Source organism: Seriola aureovittata, chromosome 7, assembly GCF_021018895.1.
Source record: "Seriola aureovittata isolate HTS-2021-v1 ecotype China chromosome 7, ASM2101889v1, whole genome shotgun sequence".
NCBI lineage: Eukaryota > Metazoa > Chordata > Actinopteri > Carangiformes > Carangidae > Seriola > Seriola aureovittata.
Window position 1 is genome coordinate 16,668,524 of NC_079370.1, and position 24,174 is coordinate 16,692,697.

The window sequence follows — 24,174 nt, forward strand, 5'->3', positions numbered from 1 at the left end:
TGTGAATCAGTGAATGAGAGGTAAACTGTAGGGCATCATCAATACTGTAAAACCCTGTACAAATGCAATCCATTCATAGGACAAGGAACACTTTGTATACTTTCTGCAGACAGTCGGATTTGTCAATCTGGGATTTGTTTGTCTCACACTGAGGTTGCAATCTTTGTAAGCATGTGACCTTGGCAAATAAATGGTGACCCCTGCAAACACATACCACTGAAATCTGATCAGCTCTTTCTCAATTCCTATAGTCATCTTTTGTTTATGACAATTAGTAAAAGCTGGTTGCTCGCAGTATTCTATTCCACATTTAGATCATTTGAACAAGTGAACTAGTAATGAGTCCTTGGGTGTTTGTGCTCTGTGTGCATGTCAACTGTCACATTATGCAGTCTTTTCAACCCTGTTATGGCACTTTTGGAACTCATAAGTGGGGAAGAGGAAGAAGTGTTCATCTGTTTAATTTGTTTGTTAAATTTATAGCAGAAGAATTTATTAGACTCAATTTAAGGGACGTGAAAGAAGAGAAATAGAGAAATAACTTGTGAGGTTACTGTTCCAGTTCATTTTTCTTTGTCATACTGAATCTGCTGTAAGAAATTTTGGATTGATAACATGTTCAGAAACTGTGTACAGTACAAACAGCCAAGGGGTCCAGTTAAAATGGTGATTTGGTGTTTTTAGTTCAGATTTGCATCATAGAAACACTCTTCTGATGTTAGGGGCACCAAATTGTTTAATGCGTAACAGCAACCTCTGCTGGTTTCAAAGAGATGCCTGCAAGTATCATAAGTGGTAACTCTAGACTTGACAAGTTAGTGCCAGTTACAGCGCAGTAAAGGATCTGATTGGTAAGTAAACCACTAAAGAACACAAAACTGTTTACACACATCGTACAGACAGAAGGAGATAGAGAGAGAAAGAGAAAGATATGGCTGTGTGTGTGAAAAATCAACACACATCACATGTACCTATGTTTAAATTCATTCTTGTAGAGATTTATCACATTTAGTTTAATTTTAAATTCAAGGCTAACTTTCCAGTGCAACTTCAGCAACAAATGTTCTTCACAGCAAAACACATACGTGTCAGATTCATGTTTTGAGAAAGACAAATTGTGTTTACATGAAAATAAAACTAAAGTGGGAAACCCTTTTACAGCAACAAAATCTTTATTTTTTTTTATCCACATCCGAAAGTCCCAAACTATACTTGGAATAATTTTTCCCAACATGCAGTGCAACATTTAACTGAGTAATTAAAATCTGAATGATTCAACAAGTACTCATCATAAAATAAAGAGGGTTTGTTTTTTTTTTACTTCAGTAAAGTTTCAGGTATATTGTACATTTCAGTTTATTCTCAAACAATTACAAACACATTTGACTAAGTTGTGCAAATCAGATTTGTTGACTACTACATGAATAAATCTGCATCAAAAATGTAATGTCAACAGGTTCTATGTAGAACTGGGAGACATTATCAAAATATCAGGCAAAGCATTATTTATTTTTTTTGTACTTTTCTTTGCTTTGGTTTTGTTTTCACCAAAAATAAAACAAAGTCATTTTGTTTTGTTTTTCTAAATGAATGGGACTTTGAAACATTTTGTATTCATGTATTATTCAATTTTCATGTCAATCTCTTTGTAATGCAATACTACAATGAACAATTTAACAATTACAGGCAGAAAGAATGACTATGGATGATGATATACTGCAAAAACACATATGTGGATTCATATGACTTAAAATATGATAAATCGCCCAGTCCTACATAGAAATATTGCATTTAAAGCTCAGAGTAATGTCTAAAGTCAAGTCCATGGCAAGAAGTTACAATGCAGTGCGAGTCCCAGCACCCAGTACGAGACGAAGTATCCCAGGATGCTCTGTGTGGTTGGTGAACAGGTTTTGAAATGTGGCAGCAGTGCAATGATGGGGTTTTGAGGTGTGTGCTTGCATCCATTTCTGGAATGTGTCTGTAGTTGTACGTTGGGGTTTGATGTTTTCCTTCGATGAAGAAGGGGCTCATTGAGGAGGAGAAGATGAGCACTTATCCAGAACGGCACAGGAGACGAGGAAGCCATGAATCTGGTTAGAACCTAGAAATGCAGAGTAAAATGAATGGGGATGAATGGAAATCAATAGTTGCTCCTCACAACCAGACAGTTTAAACGCTCCGCAAGAAGGTTATTTATATGATTTACTTACCTGCACATGCATGCACAATGTTCCAAACACCAGGAGGACTGTTGAATGTACAACATACACAAACACCCTTGGGTTGAAGAATCCTGGTGTGGGTTTGTCAAGCCCTTTAGTTGCACTTGTCTCCCAAAGTCCAAGTCTCAGACAAAGTTCTGAATTAGCTTGAAAATATGCATAAGCTGCCATTATGCCAAGGGTAGCCATAGGTAGAGCCAGAATAAAGTTCGGTATCTGCTTCAGCTCAAAGTAACGGAGGAAGCCCACGTCCCAATACACGTCCTGGATATGAGAATAAAGTAGGGGCAAGGGTCTCATGCACCAGAGGGGTGGTGGACCATTTTCATCTGGAACCCGGTAGCCCTTCCGTTCAGCCAGCGACAGAAGAGCAGGGTGGATCCGCTCCAGGGAGACGGATGGTGTGCAAAACGTCCTATACCCATAGTACTGGAAAGCACAAAAGGGAAGGGCAATAATTGCAGTTCCCAAGAGAGAGGTGAGCAGGAGTCGAATGATGGCCCAAATGTAGTGGAAGACTTTAATGTGGCCTTTAGTCGTTGTACGATAAACACGAATCTGAGAAATGGCATGGAGCGATGGAAGATACAGTAGAAATCCTATGTTGACAAGTCCATTGGATCGTGCTGCAGTGGCTATACTGAGGGCCAAGCAGGCTCGGAAGGTGAATCCTTTCTCCAGGAGGAACAGACCACCAAAAGTGAGGGCAGCAAACAGGCTCTCCGAGTATCCAGCAGTCATGAAAACATTGGCTGGTGTGATGCAGTAGAGAAGGCTGGAGAGCAGAGCAAGACGTCTGTCCTGCAGGACTATTCTACTAAGTGCGTGCAAGGCGACCACACTCAGCAGGAAGAGGGCACTGTTCCCCAGAGCAACGGCCACCAACAGACGCCCCCGCACACTCAGCCAGCAGCTCAGGGGCCACAGCAGCGTCTCTGCCAAGCCACGGAGTACTACAGGGTAGAGGGGGAAAAAAGCAAAGTTGTGCTCATACAGGTATCCTCTCTCAGCAATGAAGAGGAAGTGCTCTGCATCCCAGTGAGAAAGACCACCCAATAACCACTCCACTGCAGAGTCCAAGTACAGAGGCTCTTCTGTCCGCGGGGGCCTGAATGCATCAGCTTCGTGGTCAGGGATGGCAGCATTCAAGACAGCCTGAGGAGAAACATTTTATATTATTAAAATAGACCCTGTCACCGTAAGCAGAGTTTTGCAGTATAGACAAACAAGGCACACACAGGTGTACAGTCACTTTGTCTGTGACTTACTTGTCTCATACAGTATGTTTTCCCCTGAGTGCTTTTCATTAGATACCACATACAGAAACATGTAAATGCCAAGACGATATGACTTAAACATTCGCGGGAAATGAAGCTTAAATGACGTTGTAACTACAAAGAGGGGACGCTAGGTAAGCAAATTGTATATTATCCAACTTGTCCAAAGCCTACCTGCAAGAACAGCGAGAGGCCCCTGGTGACTGTGGCAAACTCCAGAACTGCTCTGACATCCATGGTCATTGATGTGACGAACAAAATCTGAGAAAGCCGGTTATGACAGGCCTGAGCATTGTCGCTGCTACGAGGCAGTCACCGCTGGATTCGTCATAATTTCTATTAAACATAGCTAGCAGGGAAAAACCATTCAGCAAAATGAGATTCTGCGAGTATCTAGTTATCATTGGTCTGACAAATTTAGTAGAGGGTAAAGGCGGATTTTATTACGTAGCCACCCGTCGTCTAGCAGCATTTGTTTTCGCTCAGGTGCGATCTTTGTCTGCACATCCTCTCCTCCTGCAGTGGTCTGACTCGTTTTGACTGGCACTTTTCGCTTCCGGTGCAACTGCAAAATCCATTTCAAAATAAAAGCTCGTGAGCTAAGACGAAGACAATCCTTGTGTCGTTTCTCCTGCATGCACAATGAAGACATTTATTTTTGTAAAAGCTGTATGCGTTGTAGCAAAAAAAAAAAAAATAAAATCAGAATGATAGTTTGGCTTCTTCTTCAATTCCTAACCTTCTGCTTTGATCACATTGTAACGCTGTTCGTACAATGACGGATGTGAGTATTTTTTCCTCTCCAGCAGGCGGAGCTGCAGTCTCATGGACTGTTTTTTTTGGTGCAAGTACATTATTCTTCCTTCAAAAATGAAGTTTTGTTTCCATCTCTTTAGTGTATTAAGTTTGAGTGGATCTGAGTTAAGATCACTTCCTAATTCACATGCCTTTGTCAGAAATCTCATAAATGTGAAATTGTTTTGTTGTTTTTATTTTTGTTTATCTGATAAATGTATATGTTGATTGAAAATGTATATGAAATGGTTTCTAAGTGGTTTATTTCTGTTTGACCCCTGATGCAAGTGTAAGCCAAAATGTTCAAAATTGATGTTGTGTAATACTGTTTCAATAAATAAGAGTATTCATACAAACAAAGCTTGTGTGCAGTCTTCCTCCCTCAAGCTTTATAAGTTAGTGAAATGACTGAGGCTGAAGTGCTTTTCTTACACTTGTGCAGTTTACTGAAACACAGAAACTGTAATAGGGTTAATACAAACCCAGTGAATTTCATATTAATGGATGAGTCAGCCAAGAGGGACCATGTTTCCTGAGCACAGAGGTCAGGACACTTATTTCTAAAATTCTTTTGGAGCTCATTTCGTGTGAATTCTCACATTTGTTTGTTGATTTGTTTGTCCAGAAGAGGTAATTATTCCAGAAGAACAAAACCATCAAACAGCTTACGAAGATTTAATGTACATTTATTCTTACCACGTGGAACATATAGTATAAAGATTTCATACTGAATAAATGATATTCATTGAGCCAAAAAAGGGAAAGGGAGGAATTTACATGTTGTCTTAGCTACATAGTCTGAAATACAAATATGCAGAATCCATGACTGGAGAAAAATTGTCAATGTGTACTTCATCTAGTTTATTTTTGTTGTACCAGGAGATAACAGGTTTGAGCCGTGTCTGCCGTACTACGGAGCTGTGGAGAGACCAGAGGAGTGGGTCTAATCGGCAGGGACTGGAGGTCACGGACCAAACTCACAAGTCAGCCTCCATCCCTCACCAATAATAAGTGTGAGAATAGTGACACAGACAGAGACAGACACAGAGAAAGGAAGTGTAATGTACAACATTATATATACACCACAGCAAAGCTGTATTTGAAGTTGAAAACCAGTCCTAAGAGGTGATTTCTTTTCATAAGGGTATTCATACAATCAAGGGATAAGAGGAGGTAAGGGTGTTGTAGGTTCTTGATACTTTGGGGAAGAAAGCCATTTTCTGTTTAACACCAAACTAAAATGACCTCAAAACTCTAGAAGAGCTGCATCGTCAGCTTCTGTGTGAAACGTGTGTTACAGAATGCTTACACTCAAGAGCAGTACGGTACAGAAAATGTCCTACAATCTACTGCACACTGCACAGGCCTCCCTGGTGAAGGTGTCTATTGACAGCAGTTTGTCTACTGTCGGGCTGACTGGTGAAAATCCAACTACAGCAACTATAACCAGTAGGCCACTTGTCAGTCTGCTTCACCTCTGAACGTCAACCAGTTACAGACTCATTGTGCCCTCGAGGGGAGAGCTAGGGCACACTGTGTCTCCCAAACTCACTGTAAACGAGACAGCAACTTTGGTTACAGTTTTTGTTTTTCAGCTATTTATTTATTCATTTATTTATCTTTATTAAAAAGTACTTTCCCCCAAGTGCAGAACAGTCTCCCAACCGTGGTGCTCTGCTCTGTGTCGTCCAGTTGGCATTCATGTTGCAAGTAGTGTCACTTTGTGGGCATCTCTCTGGTTTGTAATCCACCACAGCTCTGTGATTACCCTCCTCCAGCAAGGACGGCCTGGGGAGGGCTCAGAGAATGGAATCTGAAGGATTTTCATAAATTAAAGACAGTCACTTGAACTTTCCTTGCCCTGTTACACACACAAGCCAGGTTACCAGGGAAGAGGGGATTGGGGATAAAACCCCCAAAAAGTGGAGCCAAGGCTCCCTACAGCTGTCATGACTGGCCAATCAAAAAGAGTACATCACAGATAACATGAGAAACCAGCGAGTTCATTAGGGGAGACACTGAAAGGTCGAGGAGTCGGGACTCGTGTAGTGTGAACTCTGAGTGGTTCTCCTCCACCTTGGCTAAGGCGTGCAAAGCCCGGGCAGCTCGCCGCATCATGTCCGGGCTTGTGGGCTCGAAGTGCATCCCCTGTAGGTGTAGTAGAGAGCTCTGGCTCTGCTGAAGCTGTGTGGCAGCCAGACTATCCTCCAGGAAACCCAGCAAGTTGCCCACACTGCCCTTCTGAACAGCGACTGCTCGGGCTGCCATAGTATCACCCTGGGCCAGGTTGGCCAGTAGGACCACGGCCATCTCCCTGCAGACTGCAACCTTCCTGTCTCCGATTAGCCGCACCAGGTTTCCGTATAGCTTCTCCAACCGACTGAATGGTGGAGTGGCCAAGATGAGGTCCACATTGTTGTCTTGGATGCTTAATTTGCTTAGCGTCTCCAGAACCAGTCTCTGAGGTGACAAAGCACTGTGGGGGCCCAATGTGGGGAAGGGGTCCTGGGCCTCTGCTGAGGGGCAGACAGCCCAGTGGAGAAGACCATCCAACAGAGGCAAGCAGATGCTCTCGGGGTAGACGGAAAGGTCCAGTTGGCCTGAGATGTTTGCCAAAGTGACCAGTGTGTTCTCCCTCAGGAGCTCCAAGCAGTCCCACCACCATTCATCCCTTTGGCCCACTCCCTCATCTGAATCCTCATCTTTCTCGTAGGTGAGTGGGGCCTGTTTGCGTTCAGGGTGCCTGTGGTGGAGCAGGATCAGGCGACCCAGTAGCAGCAGCAGCCCTGGATGCTTGGACATCTCGTGGTCATTGCCTGGCACAAAGGAGAGGCTGCGGACAATATTGGAGATACAAATGCAGCGGCGGGCTAAAGAATCCTGCCAGTTAGCCAGTGCAATGAGCGGCCCCTCATCTTTACTGTGAGGCTCGTCCTCCAGGATGGTGCCAGTCTGCTGTGCCTGCTGGGCTAAAACACTGCCGGAGAAAAGGATTGGTCTATTATTCTCCTGGTGACTTGTCGCACCTTTCTCGACTGTCTTTGTCTCAGAATTCGTTTTCCTCTCCTCCTCGCTGCTGAGTGAGGGGCTGGCCTTCTCCGAGACTGTTGCTTTGTCTGAGGAAGATGTGTCTTTTGGCCTTTCTTCTTCATCCTGATGCTTCCTTTTCTCCTCCTCGGTTGGCAAACAGTTTTCCCGTATGTCTTCTTCTGGGACTCGTCTCTTCAGCAAAACTGGGGGCACAGGTATTCGTTCTCGGGGTTCCAAGAAGTCTTTGCGTGGTTCAAAGTGGGTCTGGATGTGTTCTGTTGAGTCTCCCCCTCCAGCACTCCAATGAAGTAACCCACTGTCAAACTCTTGCGGTTTGCTGTGATTGTTAGACTGGCCAGCCACAAATGGGTCTCTCTTTCGTACCACCTTTAGGGGAAACTTGTCAAACTTGCTGGCCTGTTTGGGTCTCTCGTGGGCAGGTAAGGATTGCGATGAGCCCGTCTGTTCAGATGAGGAACCCTTGCTCTTCCTCTCCTCATCTTCTGTCTTCTCATCTCGACCCCGAGATTTAGAGCACTGCTCTTGCTCCTCCTCCACTTTCACGTGAGCCGGCCCCTCAGTTTCTCGTTCCTCCTCTTCTTCGTCATCTTCTTCCTCTTGTTCCATGTCCTCAGCCCGTGGCTCCTCTTCTTCCGTGCTGTCCCAGTCTCGTTTCAAGGCATCAGGATCAAGTAGTGTCCTCTGGCCAGGATCTCCAACCTCATACTCCCGCAGAATGCCAAAGATTTCAATGAGGCAGCGTCTGAAATACTCAACCACCAATTCTAGTAGGCCAGGCAACTGAGGAAAGGGAAAAAAGATAGAAAATATTAGACACGATGACCATGCATGATGTTCTGCTATAAACTATCGGTAAGGGCTCGATGTCAAGTCTCACCGTGTTGAGATCAAAGGTGGAAATACTGCTGTCATCATACAGGAGTATGTTGATGGTATCTAAGGCCCATGTACTCTCAGCCAATAAACCGGACTTTAATGACATCATAACTCTCCAGGCCTCCGGCGTTCCTAAGAAATCAGGACAAAAAACAAGTAGTACCAAGTATTCTCTGAGCATGACGCTCACAAATGTCAATAATAATGATCAATGACACAAGATGCTTTCCCTATTCGTGATCTACAATCATACCGATATCTTTCATGGTGAGTCTCCGACGTGGTTTCAGGACAGGATGAGTAGCTTCTATAGAGCCCGGGGGAAAAGGCATGTCTCGCCTTATTAGAGGCGACTGCACCGGAGGGGGCACTATGTGAGATGCAGGCACTGGAGGGCCAGCCTTCTGCATCTTCATTACTCCGTGCATGTAGGGAGATTTACTAGGTGATGTCCTGCTCTCCATGGGGCGGGGCATGGAGGCCGGGCTGGACACCTGTGGAATGTGGTTCTGCACACCCTGAGGGGGCTGGTAGTTGGACTGTACTGAACGAGGCATGGGTTGGCCAGGCCCTGTTGGACCATAGGGAGGCTGCCGCGGGCCCATCTGACCCCCCCACTGGCCATCATGATTCATGCGTTGTTCTGATGACATCATCTCCTCTGAGCGGTTCATGCCAGGGTAACCGGGTCCCTGGGGTGGACCCCCAGGGCCACCTTGCCTGCTGGGGTAGTTCTGATAGTTCATGTCTCGAGGTCCCTGCCACATGCCTCCCTGAGGACCCTCAGGGCCTGACTGCATCATCTGAGGGGGCATGCTGGGCTGAGCGTTGGGCCCTGTCGCTCCCTGCATCCGTTCACGACCAAAGGGGAAGGGGAACTGATTGCCTGGGCCAGGTGGACGCCGATCAGAGCCGGGGTAGGGCCCACTGCCGCTGTACTGATTGTACGACTCCGGCTGTCCTGAAGAGGGTGCAGAGGCGCCTCCTTGTTGTTGCTGCTGCGGTGGTTGTTGTCCACCTGGGTATGGCCCACTGTACTCCGTCTCATGACGCTTTGATGGAGGGTAACCCCCTTCCACAGGGCGCTTGTAACTCTGCTCATTTAAAAGAGGTACACAGATATACAATTATTTCACACAATTTCAGCAGAAATGTTGTAGAAATTGTTTCATAAAACACTTTCCTGCTCAAAACTAGATCTAATGATAGCAGGTCCATCAAAGAGAAAGGAATATATACTGAAAATCCCAGTGTACAGTGAGTTAGTGTCGTGCAGATGGATCATTTACCTGTTGTTGTTGTGGGTACATTCCAGGCTGCTGATTTGGGTACGAGCCAGTAGGGGGCGTTCCCTGTCCAGGATACTGATTACCATAGGAATCATGCCTGCAAACATTATGACCAGTCAGTTTGACCATGAAAATGTTATGCATCTCTCCCTCGCTCAGTTAAGACAAACCCCGCTGTTACACATGTACCGTCAGACACACAGTGAGTATTATGGCATATAGTGATGAATTTACGAACATAAAATATATCCACTTACAAGGTTTGCTTGTTTACAGCTTCAGACTCAATTACATTATATTCAATCTCCATTATACCAGTCTCAGTTGTATTAGTGTTTTGTTTTTTTTATATAAAATGCACATGTAAATGTTGAATATAAATACCAAATCCTTTTTGTTAACTGTACTGTTTACGAGGTGGTAAATAATACCCCTAGACATTCTATATGGGACTCAAATTGAAGGTACATTTCAATCAATGCAACTCTGTCAGTGGTCATATCACCGCATCTAAAATACAATCTTTAACAGACCTGTGAAGATTACGTGAAGTATGGAGCAAATATTTTATCTGAGAAGATTGGCAACAATAATTCTAATGTTTATGATGTGATCATGTACTGATGAGAAGTGTTTGTCAAGATAATAAATGTCAAAATAATGAAATTAATTTGTACAATCTACTTTGTACATAATACTTCATATATTTCCAGTATTTCTGAAATCTTCCAAGAGTTGCCCATTTTTACCTTAGGATTCACAAAAGCAATATATTGTTTTACATGAAGAATGATCAGTTTCCGTTGACAGGAGCTTTAAACCTAAGAAGCTTGGCAAATGAAAGCTATGTGAACTGACCGTGGCTGCTGCGGTGGGAAGCGATTTGGCGAATACATCCCCGTGTCGGCGTTGGCAGGCATCATAGGGTTTGGCTGAGGAGCACCGGATCCCATGTTGCCCTCTGGGCCCATTCCTTGCTCCGATCTGGGAAAATCAGACCAATATGCTTGGTATGTTTTTTGTTTCATATTTAGCTTCACACAGACATACAAACTATACTATGGCTCATTAAAAAAAAAAAAATCAATGGGATAACGCGTGTTACAATCACAACTTCAAAATTCTGTCCAATTCTTTTTCATCCATCCTCAGCCTATGACTGCTACCAGTCAGACAGGCCCAAAGTGGGCGACTACTTCTTTGATGGCCTATTTTAAACAGTGTTTGATGGTAAAATACTGACATGAGCAACTTAGAGAATTTACCAATTTGCCAATATTGTGTCGACAAAAATAGTGCTATTTGTGGTGCTCGGAAAAACATCACACAGAACTTTAATTGGTAAGGACAAGGCTTTTTCAGTGTCTCAACTAACCAAATTAAATCACCACCACTTAGATATTTAGAATTTTAAATATAGACTCCACGATTTACAGCTTATCATTTCCGTTAACTTATTTTTCAGCGCCGCACCAATCCACTGCACAACCCTTCTTCTAGCATGAAGACAAAATATCAGTTTCTGCATGTCAGAGAGCAACATAAATCAAAACGAATGACTACTGAATGAATGATAAAATGAAACAACACACAGTATTTCATGAATCATGACTATTTCGTAAACGACACAATAAAATGGAGCACTCGCAGGACGGAAAAACATGAAAACAAAATGACACATGCACCACAGACCAACCACATCTTCCTTTTCGTTTTCAGATATGTTGCTGAACTTAAAAGATTATATTTTGTTCTTGTTTCAAAAACAACACCGTGACAACCTTCTGCAGTACAACATCAACTCAATGCATAAATAAGTGAGTAAGAAGCCAGTAAATTCCTATGCATTTCTCAACGAATTCATTCCAATAGGTTATTCATTTTTTTCTAAACTGCACGGGAAGTTTTAACACTACTGATTATAACCAGGAGACATTTCTATGATCACACAAACCTCAATGAGCTTCCATTCAATAATTCTTACCTCCTGTCGTAGCCTGGTCCATAAGGATACTGCTGTCTGGGGCCCATTGGCATTGTGCCCATTGCCCCAGGTGGTCCTCTGTTGAATGGAGGCTGCTGCTGTTGCTGTTGCTGCTGTTGTGGTGGCTGCTGCTGCTGCTGTTGGTCACCCACCCCGCTGTTAGGGCCCTGGTTAGCAGGTAGAAACTGCTCCCCGACTGCAAATGCATTCAGAGTTAGAGCCCATTAGTGTGTGATTAACTGAACGGGTAATTAAGCATTTAGGATAACGTGATCCATTCAGCTCTAGTCTATTCAGTGTGCCCACCTTTCCGCATGTTACTAAAGGGGTCCTTGTTGGGTTCGTAGGTGCCCATGCGGCCCTGAATGTCTGGTGTGTTCATGCCAGGCTGATAGGCTGAGTTGGGCGTCATGTTCTTCCTGGGGAAAGCAGGGTCATTTCCTTCAGAGAAGGGGTCCTGCAGGTTAACGCTGCTCCTAGTGAGGAAGCAAAGGTGAGGGGGAGGGGAAATTAGGAGTAAGTGGGAGAGACAGAAGAGAAGGCAGAAAGAAATTAGTTTCTCTTATTTTTAATGTATTTTAGAAGTTGGTAAAACTTTAAAGAAAAGTCACCTGGACACGGGTGGCATGGGGGGCATCTGTGTATGAGGAGTGGAGGCCGGGGTGGGAGGTTTTAAGTCTCCTCCCTCAGCCATAGAGCTGCTGGTGGACTGGGGTGTCTGAGGACCCTGTAGAGAGCCTGACCCAGCTGTGGAGCAGAGGGACGCTTCAGTTTGAAATAAGAGAGGAGCAGAACAAGACTTTAATGGCACGCAAACACAACCAGTTATGTATTTTTGTTGGTTTTCAAAGTGCTTGGATGTGGGTTACTGAATTGGAACTGCACTGAAATACATGTGTTTATGCGAAAAAAAAGGCATGGGTACAGCTCTAACCTGGAGAGGGTGGCTGGACCTTAGCAGCTTGGTTCTTTTTGTTGTCTGAAAAAATCTCAGGAGGAGGGTCCTCACCGCGCTCAATTTTGCACTCAAAGGCATACAAACACTGGATGTACTGTTTCTTCAAAGAACTGGCAGCACTGCTGGATGTACCCACATTCAGGGCAGTGGCCAGATCACGCCATTTCTTATTCTTATTCACCTGAGACACACAGAACAAGACATGATTGGAACAAATACAGTAAAAAAATTAATTAATTAAAAAAGTGGGGGGGGGGCAAGGAATAAATGCACTTTGGAATTCATTGTTGTTTATGAAGGCCATATTAACCTGTGTCATGCCGCCGATCTCTTTAACTGACATATACAGCCGGAAGAGGTCGAGGGGTTTGCGTCCTACAGCGGGCAGGTTGGTCATGCCCATGGCTTTCTCTTCGATGAAGGCCAGATAACGGTCCACCCACATCTTTCTGTCCGGCTCCGGTCCTAACTCATACAGCCGTGTTATCTTTTCACTGGTTGTGGTGGAAGAATTGGACTTCTGTTTTGTGCAAGACAAATGAGAAGACAATTTCAAAACAGAGTAGAAATTCTACAGATGCCCCAAAAGAAGACATTTCAGGTGGTCAGACTTTCAAAAATACTGTTGCTACCCCAAATAGTAGAGAGGTTACCTTAGATTTGGATTCTGGCTTAGGTGTTCCACTCCCATCTACTTTGTTATTCATCTTATTGTTCATCTCTGGACTGGGGGCCATACCTAGAGACAATGATGGAGATAGGAATTAGCTGTGACATTTGCTACATAAAAAAATAAAATAAAGCTAGGTGCAGTTATCTCTGTACAACTTACCACTTGAGTTATTGGCAATGTTTGGCCCCATAGGATAAGGTGATCCACCTTGAGTGTTCATCATTCCAGGCATGTTGTTCATGGGAGGGCCATAAGGCGGACCGGACCCCATCATGCCTGGAGACATGTTGGGGTAACCAGGCATCCTGGATGAAGGTGAGAATATATGAGAATCTAGTTTGAACAACAGTGACTAAGTATGGTACAGCGCTCTCATATGTAAGCATAAGTCAACCAGAAGTGCTGTGTGATGTAAATAAAAGGTAGGCACTTGAGGATCCAACATAAACCAACCTGTTGTGCATGGAGTTGGTGGCAGGGTGCTGCATGGCTGCGGGGTCCTGGGGCTTTCTGTTCATGCCCGGTGGAGGACACATTCCTGAGCCCACCTGGGGTGGCATGTTGCCCATGTTAGGAGGCATGTTTGGACCCATGTTGGGGCCCATATTGGGACCCATATTTGGGCCATAGGGACGTGCCCCCATTTGATTTGGAGGCATCCTTCCTGGAGGAATGCCAGCATATGGTGGCCCCCCACCCTGTCCTGCCATGGGGTTCATTGGGCCCATGCCTGGCCCGGGGTAGTTGGCGTTAGGCATGTTGCCGTAGCCAGGTTGACGGGGATAACCTAAGGATGATATTGTAACAAAAAGTAATCAGTTAATGTAAATCACCTGGCTCTAGCTGTTAAATCACTTTAACATCCAGAAGTTTATTTGTGTTCAACATTAAAGCAGTTTGTTATAGCTATGACAAAGTCTTTTCCTAAAGAGCTGTGTGAGGCAGACTTTTTCCCAACAGTGTGCTACTACAGAGAGCTATGCACCCTGAGCAACAAGCCTTCGTCACAGTCTCAGCTCTACTGACAGGAGGCTCTGCTACGTCAGCTGACTCTCTGCTTCACAGCTATAAATAGCTGCAACAGAGTCAGAGGGAGGGACCAACGCTAGCATGGTATTCCTATTAGGCAGGGAGATATATTCCATAGGTTTGTCTAATGTGAAATGTGTATATGAGAAAACTTTACAAAAAGAAAAGTAAATTAAGTTGGAAACCTTTATAAATTTAAGCCTTTAAGTCCCATTTCAATTAATCCTTTCACAACGTTGTAACAGAAATTCAAAATAAAACAAAGCGCTCTCTCTTCATGTCCAACCCTGGCAGAGATGATTCAAAAGTACGCACCTTGGGGGCCATACTGTCCTGCTTGCTGCCCGTAGCCACCCATGGAGTTGTTCTGCTGATATGGGGCCATCCCGGGATGCATCTGTCCCCCTGAGGACTGGCGTGGCGACAGTGCAGAGGCTGACTGGGGGGAGCCATAAGGGGGCATCTGAGGATTTCTCTGCATAAACCCTGAAAGAAGGAAAGAGAGGGAGACTTTGCTCAGACTCAGATACTACAGCAAACACTCCTGACATGTTAATCTCTGTGAACCTTTTGCGTTTAGATTGCAGCATACCTCTGTCCTGGGCCATAGGAGACTGGCTCATTGCAGGGTGTAGGCTTCCATCTGACTGAACACTTGACGGCCGGGGAGGCATCTGGGTCCCTAAGCAATAATATTTAAATTAAGTTAGGATGAGCTCAAAAAAAGGTATAAGTACTGAGTTTTATGCCACTGTGGTTTTTCCAAGTAGCTAACATGGTTATTCTGACAGAGGCCACGTTCTTAAACATTGAACAAAACTGAAACCAAAACCATTATCAGTAGAGTATCCCACCAGATACCTGAGAGGTAGCACATTGTGAGTAGGATGTTGGGAACTATTACTCGATTATAAACATGCATTTGGCTGAGAAAATGATAAAAAAAATTTGTGGGTGGATAAAAACAGTTTCAAGCTTTTGCAAACTTTTTTTTTTTTTTAACCATTTGAGAAATGTATTAACACCAACATAAAAAGCACGACAAGTAACACAAATGTGGCGGTGGTTCGCATTCGGTGTTTTTTTTTTTTGTTTTTTTGTCTGACTTTTGTCAGACCAATCTGCGCCATCAACCTCTTGATATTCTCAAAGCCATTTTTACTAACTTTAAACCCGCCACACCAACTGGGTCAGTCCTCTCAAATGTATTTTTTGAACTAGCATTCTCCCAAGATCCCAGAATGACTGAGGAATCCAAACATATCAGATTGAATTTTGAGGCAAAGTGTAATTACAGGATATCTTTAATGTTAACAATTGCTATGAGGTCTATATAGAAAGCATTATATGAGGTTTGTGATGCTTGAGAACAAGATGATAGAAAATGGTGTTGTCATAATGTGTGTAGCAACTTTATTCAAACTTTAAAGCTCAGGAAAATCAGGGTTTCGTAATTTGAGAATATGAGTTTGTATAACTATAGTTTTATTTTTGTTGTTGTTTGTTTTGACGATCAAATATGCTGACAAAATTCAAGAACTTAATGATAGAACTTAAATGAAGTGCACCTCCCCTTGAAATGTAAACTTAACACAAACTAGACCAAAACCATCAGTAATTTGACATCTCTGTGAAATTTCAGACATCTTTCACTGATCATATATCTCATTTCGGTGTGTGAGGGATCAGCCCACCTGGCATGTTGGCGGGTGACAGCGGTCCTGTGCGGGGTGTGCTGGCACTGGCAGGGGAGCCAGCTGGGGAAGGTGAAGGCCCTCGGATGCCTGGCAGGTGGGGAGACGTGTGAGGAGAGAAGGGTGACTGAGCCGGGTTACTCTGCTCGCCCTGGCTGCTCGACACACCTGATGTGCTCACGCCGGGACTCAAGGCGCCCTCTGTACCTGTAGGTAGGTCATCGATGGACCCTGACAGGTCCTGAAAACACAGAAAGGAGGAGCAGAGGTAGAGTCAGCAAACAGGGTATAATAGAGCTGAAGGAAGAACGACAACTTATGGTTTCAGAAATATTAAGCTCTTATATATTTTAACGGGCTGTGTGTTTTTACAAACAGATTACTCATATCTATTCATAAGTATTATTAATATTGTAGTGTTTATTTCATATGCTGGCTGTAGTAATAGCATGCTGCAATTCCATCTCTGTTGTTAAGATACGAGTGGCACACATACGAATACTATACACACACTTACACACAGAAACCCAGAGGCCTTTGTCCTTATTTATCTCTTTCAAAGAAAAAAAAATGAGTGTGCATTAGTGCAGAGGGTTGTCATGGTTACCAAGGTTTGTAGGATGCGAGCTGAGTCAGCATGTAGCAGCAGCCTTGCCATGTGATTTAATACACAAACAAACTCTCTTGTATTCATCTCAGTTCTACTCATTTACACGGCACCTTTCCTCCCCACATGAATCAAACACACAGTTGTCTCTCAACAAGTGCTAACGTGCAGCAGCACACAACGTCTAAAATCATCAAGGGCCGGACAGCACAGCAGCCGCAATACAAGCATGCAGCAAAACCAAAGCTTTCAAAGTAACACCATGCGAGTTTTTAAATATAACGAGGATCACACTATCGTATTTTTGATGAGTACTAAAATGAACATGTCCCGTGTAATAAAAACTACAAGACACAGATAGAAAATAGCCCTCGAACATTAGAGTAGTGTATAGGATTTTATATTAATCTGTTGTTTGCATTTAATAAAACAATGTGTGCATTGTTGATGTAATCATAATATGCTTATAACTAAGTGACTTTTTATAAAACTTGCTGTGCAACGTTACAGAAGAACAGACTGAACTTATGATATTGTTTGAAGGCCACCTGGGGAAAAATAACTCCTTATATGGTAGACATCCCGGAACAGAAGTAAGACAAAAAACGAGGAATAGAGTAGGGTATTGTCTCTGTTTGTGTGAATCTCTCACAGATCCACCGGCACGAGAGCTGCCCCGCGTAGGGGGGTGAGATAACACGTGGGGGAGCAAAACAACGAAGACAGCGGCATGGACCGATAAGAAGAGACTCAACCCACATTGTATTATTTTTTTCTGTGTAAGAATATGAAAGACTGGGTCAGGAAAGAGGTAGAGTGTCAGACTTCGTGAACTGGCACAACTGCATGTTGTTGTCAGGGAGAGATAGTTTGGCCCAGAGCTCTGTAACAATCTCCTTTTTCTAATGCTATATTGCTGTTAGCTTTAATAAATGCTGGGATTTGAACTTTGAATGAGTGTCCCGTTTCCTTCATCAAACCAACACGCGAGTTCAGGTGACGAACTCAACAGTAGGAAAGCTAAAAAACAGTATGAATAGAGATTTTTAAGTTCAAGTAGTGATATAACAAGCGTAACTGACCGGAAGGCTGGAGGGGCGGCCTTGACCGTCCTCTGGGCCAGATTTAGGCTGAGAGGATGGAGGGGCGTTGGACTGAAATGAGTCCTGGGATACCTCCTAAAAGACAACAGAACACATGCTTAGGTGTACTGCCAGAGACACAGAAAGACATGCATGTGAACACACACAGGAGGACAACCAAGTATGATGAATATGATACCGCACTGAGGTTCGTACCTGCTGTTGTGGAGGAGGAAAGCGCTGATAAGGTGACTGTTGTGCTTGCTGCTGCTGCTGCTGAGGGTTCTGTGGGTATGCTGCAGGCTGGCCCTGTGGGTGTTGGCTGTGTCCTGGTGGCTGCTGTGGAGGCTGAGACTGTGCCTGCTGTTGCTGTGAGGGGGGCTGTTGGGGCCCCTGTGTGGATCCTGGGTAGCTGGGTTGGCCCTGCGATCCAGGGGGAGCCTGGGAACTTGGCGGCTGCGGGGCCTGACTGGGAGGACCCTGCTGCTGAGCATAGGGAGACTGGCCAGACTGTGGGGCTGAGGCTTGAGAATAAGGTGGCTGAGCCTGTGGGGGCCCTTGGGATGGGCCTGGCAGTGGCCCCTGGGGCTGTGGGGGCATGTGTGGCTGCTGATAGGGTGGTCCTCCCTGGGTGTGAGGAGCAGAAGTTGGCGCAGGGTGGGGTTGCCCTGGGTAAGGTGTCTGGCCACCTGGTTGTCCTGGTGGGGGCTGGGAGTAGGGGGTCTGCTGCTGGCTCGGATGAGGAGCCTGGCCAGGCTGGCTGTAATACGGTCCCTGGCCCTGAGATCCATAGCCTCCTGGTCCCTGCTGTCCATAAGATCCCATCTAAACAGAGTACACAAACACAAACGACTTCAAACACAAGTGTAGAAAACACTTATACTGGTAAAATAAATAAATAAAATAAATCAAGACACTAAGGACTTATTTATGAATAAGAGAACTCCTATGAAATACCTGTGGACCATATGGCATGCCACCCATGCCTCCAGGGGCACGTCCTTGCATTCCCACTGGGTAACGCTGGGGACCTGGTGGGCCATAGCCCTGGCCAGGATAACCAGGCCCCTGTTGTGGAGCCGTGGGAGGCCCCTGCTGCGACTGCTGACCAAATGGACTGCCTGCTCCGTATAGTTGGCCTCTCATTTTTCCCATTGGGTCCATGGGACCAGGTGGCTACACATGGTAAGAAGATGAGGAAACAACTTAAATCATCAACCAAACAACACAGGAGATTTCTAAATAACAAGTGCTACAACTTACATGCACCCCTCCACACTCTTAAATAACTTAATTATGCCATTACAGTGTTTTCTTCGATGTCCATAAAATACTTGGCTGCAGTGTGTAACTTTCGAAGGACTAAACGTGAAAAAAAAACTTCAGTGAATGAGGAAATTGTGCTTCTTTCACCTTATTTCCCACGGTCATTACACTGATTTTTTTTCACCTCACTTTGCCATAGTTTCGGAAGTCAACAGAGCTATATATATCTACTTTCGAAAGGAGGGCAGTCTGCCCAATCTTAAACATATCCCAGCTGTGCTCCTGTTTTGAGCCTGGTCCAAGTAGTTTTTTTTCCCCCAGAGAAGGCAGCTTGGCTCTGGATGAATGACATCAGAAATGAAGGAAGTACTTTTACAACAGCCAGAGAGAGTGAGAAATGTACATAAGCATACTCAGTCATTAACTCAACAGTTAGTATAAACATTCTTCATGTAAAAACTAGGTGCTATGTCTAAATCATCAGCATATTCAGTTTACTGCTAAGCTGTACTAGAACCTTACATTTGGGATCCAATTATCTCCTCGCTTCCACCAAAACTACTTGACACTAAAAAGTCAGGAATTTTATGATAATTTCAGCCAAAGAACATCTACTTGAAAATCTAAAGAATGCCCTTACATTGGGTCAAGTGAATTCCCACATGTGCACTTTGGTGAGAAGAGGCTCCTCAGCTGAACAACAGCCCTTTACAAATAGTATGCAAAATGCCTTACGTGACATTTTGCAGATCCAAGATAATGAAGTGAAATAAATAGGAGCAGCACATGGCTAATCTGCATAAGACAGAGAGGAAACTCCCTTGGTGGGTGAGAGATGGTGGACTGCCTTCTGATTGGCTTGGGGGGAGGATTGGGGGGAATTCTTTGCAGTCACACAGTCAAACTTGTGTGGCATGCTAGGCACAGCAGCAATACACACACACACATCCTCATGGGCAGAGCTGAAATTTGCATTTTGATACCTTGTAAAAAGTTACAACATAAAAAAAACAAAGCTGTCTATCAGCCTACAGTTTGTTTACCTATAAATTATCAACAATAACAAGTAAGGTGGAATGTAAATCAATAACTAAAAAACTAGTGGAACAGCAGATGCTGTCATAAGCCATTATGTTGTAAACATTTAATGGCTATAAAAATGCTGTTACATGGTTTTATTTGGATTTCATATAAAACAACACAACACTAACTGTCACATACAATGATGCAAGCTGCAGCTGTCATAGGAGCACATATTTCGGCCATTAACCTACAAAGTATGTGATAGGACTGGTTCTGATGGGAGCATTAAAACCCTGCTGCATGTCTGTTGATTAGAGAGATTAAGGATTTTTAATATTGGTGTTAATAATTTTGGGATATATTTGCCAAAAGATAAATTAAAAAATATAAAACCACTCATTACCCATATCCCAGTTTCCCCAACACTATACGTTTTATTGTGAAAAGTGGAGCTGTGAAGAGGAGTGGAGCAGCAATACCTCTGGTGACCCTATGATGAGTTAATGCTGTGTTTTCTTATCAGCAACTGTTGCCTTGCATCACATGTAATTATAAATGGCCATGAGCAGCGGATGAGGAGCCAATCAGATTTCAGCTAGCATGTCAACCCAAGACCAACTATCTCCTGGCTTTGACAGCAGGATTTTACCTCCACAATTCAAATCCCAGTGCAAACTGCAATCTGCAGGCTGCAGTCACTCACTCATATGGCTGAGCTGACTGTTTACAGGCAGCATGCATGGGAAGTCTAACCGCTTATCAGCACAGGAAAACGCATTTAATCAATGTATGATGAATATGTAATAATTTACATCCTTTCCTGACATCTTACATGACATTTAAGTTATTTAAACTGGAGCTACATGGGCCATTTAACTAACCACGAGAGGCTGATTCGGCATGCAACATATTCCCTCCGTCATGGCCACAAAATTACAGTTTAGCGGGCAAGAAAACAATAAATATGTGAGCGTTTAAGCAACTACCATAATCTAATATGTTTGCGAACACGTTTGTGTTTATATACACGTGTCGTTTAAATACATTTATAGCACAATACACTGTAAATTCAACGTATAATGCGAGTAGCCAACGCTATCGGAGAAAAAAAACGAGCCGTTGCTCTTCGGCGAGTATTTTCGCCCCTTTTCAAAGTCGGGCCTTCTTGGCTCCCTGAACGTCCTTACATCGATTCAACAAATTATATGTTCAGGCGGTACTATTATATTGTTAAATGCATTTATACATTTAAAAAACAATTATTTAACGGTCTGGTGTGAAGGAAAAAAACACACACGAGAGGCAGCCATTTTAGAGTCTTTGCGAACTAGTATCAGACAATGGCTGGCCTGCTACGTTGTGAACTAGCTAGGAGGAGGGAAGGAGACGTGCTAAAGCTCACATCATGTTCCTGTAATAATGTGATTTTACCTGGTTTCTAACTAGCGGCTGCCCGGCACTTCCCGGGCTCATAGGCGAGGGGTGATGACTTCTTTGTTGCCAACCCGGATTGCTCCCTCCATACTGACCGCTACTGCCCATGTCTGCTGGTCCCTTACTAGCTCCTTCTTGGCTACTGTAGTCGCTAGACGGGTAGTTTGGATATCCCCGCGTGGAGCTGGGGGAGGTCAGGAGCTTGTTGAGTGTCGGTGTGGATGTAGGCTGAGGGTTTCCAATGTTATATCTCTGGTTACTGTAAGATCCAGCCATCGCCGTGGGTCCTCCCGCTGGTGGCTGCTGCTTAGCTGGCTGCCCCCCAGCTGTCGGCGCCTGGGTACTGCGAGGGGAGTTCATGGCGTACGCCTGGCCGGGATAGGGAGTCCTGTTCGGGAATGGGTTGTAATTGTTAAACTGGTGGTTTGAAAAGCCATGATCGTGTGAATTAGGTTGATACGGGTCCATCATGTTGCTCGACTGCACGACCGGACCCGCAGCAGCTGCCATGCCAGGGCTTTGTTGTCCGCCATGTTGATGAAAAGGGGCCCGACCGTAGTGCTGACTATATCCGTACGAAGGTGGAGGAAAAGCGGTGCCGTGGTGATGCACCAAACCGGGATGGTTATTTCCCTCCGGTCCAACAGAGTCATTCTGGTTATTATTGTTAGCCCTGGGCGGGTTCCCATTCCCGTTCTTCATCTCAGGTTCCCCTCCTCCCCCTGCATTTCCACCGTCGGCCCCGTCCTGCAGATCCCCCCGGCCCGGCGATCCGCTGTCTAAGCCCGGCTGCTTTTTGTCTGACTGCTTCTCCCCCGGTACCGACTCCTCCTTGGGGTCTCGATCCGGCTTTTTGAGTTCGGAAGGCGGGCTAGTGTTAAGAGTGGCGGCGCTGGCGACCTGAGCGGCCATGATATACCCCCCCACCTCTCTCTCCCTCTCTCGGCGAGTCAGTCACAATCACAAGCTAGCATTGAATATAAATAATTGTTTATAACCATTTATCCTTGTGCCGATTCATTCCCACCCCTTATACCGGACCGAATCCGGCAGCCATCCCCCCGGTTCCGGTTCCGTAAATGGGTTAGAGAGATGATGGAGGCTCCATACAATGCGTATAAAAGCGACAGAAATTGTTGTGGGAGTTGTGTTACTGAGCCCGGGTAGAGGCAGGGAGCAAACCCAACCAACACGAGGCTCCGCTAGATACAGCCATTTTACTGAGCCGCACAGATGGTTGCAAAACACGGACTGGATAACTTCTCCAATGTGGAATGGATTTACAACCTAATGTCTTACAACCTCATATTGTCTCCCTCCCCAATAGGTGGAATATCTTCTCCACATGAAGAGTCTAATATTCACACAACTCATTAATGTTGTGTTACCAACATATGAAAACATTGTACTTTATATAAAACGTCCAAGAGGCTGTACATTACAAAAAATACCCATGTGCACGGCGAATTACACGAGTCTACAGTGCAGGGGAAACAAATAATCTAATGAAATATATAATTTTTCAAGTGTATGTGTGTTTACATAGATGTGGATGCCACAGCTGCACATACAAGGAGCTGTACTGCACACCTGTTAAGTGGGAATTAAATAAATTGAATTGTGGAAACTACTTGAAATGAGTTAATTTAGCCTGGCTTGTAATACAGTTATGATTTATACTTGTTTTTTACTTGAGTAGTAATTGCCATGTTTATAAATACATTCAGCTCAAAACAAAAACTACCTATGTGTGCTGATTTAGGTCATTCCCACGAGTGATTCCGAGAGGTATTTAGACAAGCAAATGCAACATACACAGGTTTTTCCAGAGCAGAAGGAGGAAGCCTTGCAGCAAACGAGACTACCAATGCACATTCCCTCTTATTCCCTCCCCTGCCTGCTGCCTGCTCTGCTCTCCTCTACCACCCCCTCTCCTCTCCTCTCTGTCTGTCTCTCACTCCAGCAGAAACACTCTTCTGCTGAGTGTGGGGGGATGGGCGCGCAGGCTCCAGCTCTCTCTCACCCTACTAACATTGAACTACGCCGTACAGAAAACACACACACACACACACACACACACACACACACACACACATACACGCACATACACACACATACACACACACACACATACGGACCATATCTACCAGACAGAGGACGCATGAACAGTTTCAAAGTCTTCCAACAATTAGAAAAATGGGGCATTTGTCCCCCCCTCCTATTCTCAGTCAAATGAAGCAGACATTTTTGGCATCCACAAAACGCACAGGGTGTGTGCACAGCATTGAGCAGGGGTGGGATGGTAATGAGAAGTGTGTGTGCGAAGCTGAGGGAGTTTTTTTTTTTTTCAAATAATGAAATGCAAAGACATTGTAAGGTTTATGAGGCGTTTAATAGTTCGATTTAGTATTGATTACAATTCAGGTTTTGGGTGTAAGTGGGACGAGATTGCCTTTCGGTTTCTTTTCTCACTCTCGACACACATGCGCGCGCACATACAAACACACGCACACAGAAACTGTCTCTGCTCTCTCTCTCTCTCTCTCTCTCGCACACACGCACGCACACACACACTCACAAACACACACACACACACATCTACCTCTAGGGGGCTTATAGGAAAAAAAGGCAGGAAGTACCAGTGAGAAGGCATACTTGATCACATGTACAAACATCGGAACACAATTTAACATTCCGCCTGACACACCCCCCTAATGCACGGAGAGCAGAGCTTTACAGGCAAGAAACTGTCCACATATAATTTCCCAGCCACATCAAACCACACAGGGTTAATGTGAGTTCCCACATCAGTGCGAGCTCGCAAAGTGGATCACGCTTTATTTTAGTCTCGACTACAACCCAGCATGTGAAGTGCGTGCACGCACATGAAGCCTCATGTTAAAAGATGTGT

General features: G+C 44.5%; 2 protein-coding genes across 3 annotated transcripts; both read right to left on the minus strand.

Annotated features, from left to right (window-relative positions):
* Positions 1-1,153: 1,153 nt before the first annotated feature.
* pigv (phosphatidylinositol glycan anchor biosynthesis, class V) lies at positions 1,154-4,676 on the minus strand. The gene is made up of 3 exons (XM_056380000.1): positions 3,677-4,676; positions 2,214-3,380; positions 1,154-2,104 (listed from the first exon to the last, which is right to left on the minus strand). Exons 1-3 carry the CDS (start codon positions 3,743-3,745, stop codon positions 1,817-1,819), a joined length of 1,524 nt encoding a protein of 507 aa, XP_056235975.1. The 5' UTR covers positions 3,746-4,676; the 3' UTR covers positions 1,154-1,816.
* Positions 4,677-4,967: 291 nt separating this feature from the next.
* Positions 4,968-22,470, minus strand: arid1aa (AT rich interactive domain 1Aa (SWI-like)). Of its 2 annotated transcripts, none has more exons than XM_056379999.1 (20): positions 21,261-22,470; positions 18,498-18,716; positions 17,757-18,365; positions 17,541-17,636; positions 15,852-16,092; positions 14,750-14,839; positions 14,473-14,643; positions 13,582-13,915; positions 13,288-13,433; positions 13,109-13,194; positions 12,766-12,975; positions 12,432-12,636; positions 12,109-12,262; positions 11,804-11,967; positions 11,498-11,693; positions 10,372-10,497; positions 9,514-9,610; positions 8,478-9,318; positions 8,226-8,356; positions 4,968-8,128 (listed from the first exon to the last, which is right to left on the minus strand). In XM_056379999.1, exons 1-20 carry the CDS (start codon positions 22,173-22,175, stop codon positions 6,245-6,247), a joined length of 6,915 nt encoding a protein of 2,304 aa, XP_056235974.1. In that variant the 5' UTR covers positions 22,176-22,470; the 3' UTR covers positions 4,968-6,244. The 2 variants fall into 2 exon arrangements, with proteins under 2 accessions (XP_056235974.1, XP_056235973.1); XM_056379998.1 differs by having other exon boundaries at positions 11,804-11,973.
* Positions 22,471-24,174: the final 1,704 nt, after the last annotated feature.

Bases quoted from the DNA above. Each gene is read 5' to 3' on its own strand.
- pigv (XM_056380000.1), bottom strand. From the start codon at position 3,745: ATGACCATGGATGTCAGAGCAGTTCTGGAGTTTGCCACAGTCACCAGG. The intron at 3,381-3,676 runs GTAGGCTTTGGA...GTTTCTCCTCAG, and splicing joins GCCTCTCGCTGTTCTTGCAG to GCTGTCTTGAATGCTGCCAT. The intron at 2,105-2,213 runs GTAAGTAAATCA...CTGCATTTCTAG, and splicing joins CATTGTGCATGCATGTGCAG to GTTCTAACCAGATTCATGGC.
- arid1aa (XM_056379998.1), bottom strand. From the start codon at position 22,175: ATGGCCGCTCAGGTCGCCAGCGCCGCCACTCTTAACACTAGCCCGCCT. The intron at 18,366-18,497 runs GTATTTCATAGG...TACTCTGTTTAG, and splicing joins GCATGCCATATGGTCCACAG to ATGGGATCTTATGGACAGCA. The intron at 9,611-10,371 runs GTCAGTTCACAT...TAATGTTTGCAG, and splicing joins TTCCCACCGCAGCAGCCACG to GCATGATTCCTATGGTAATC.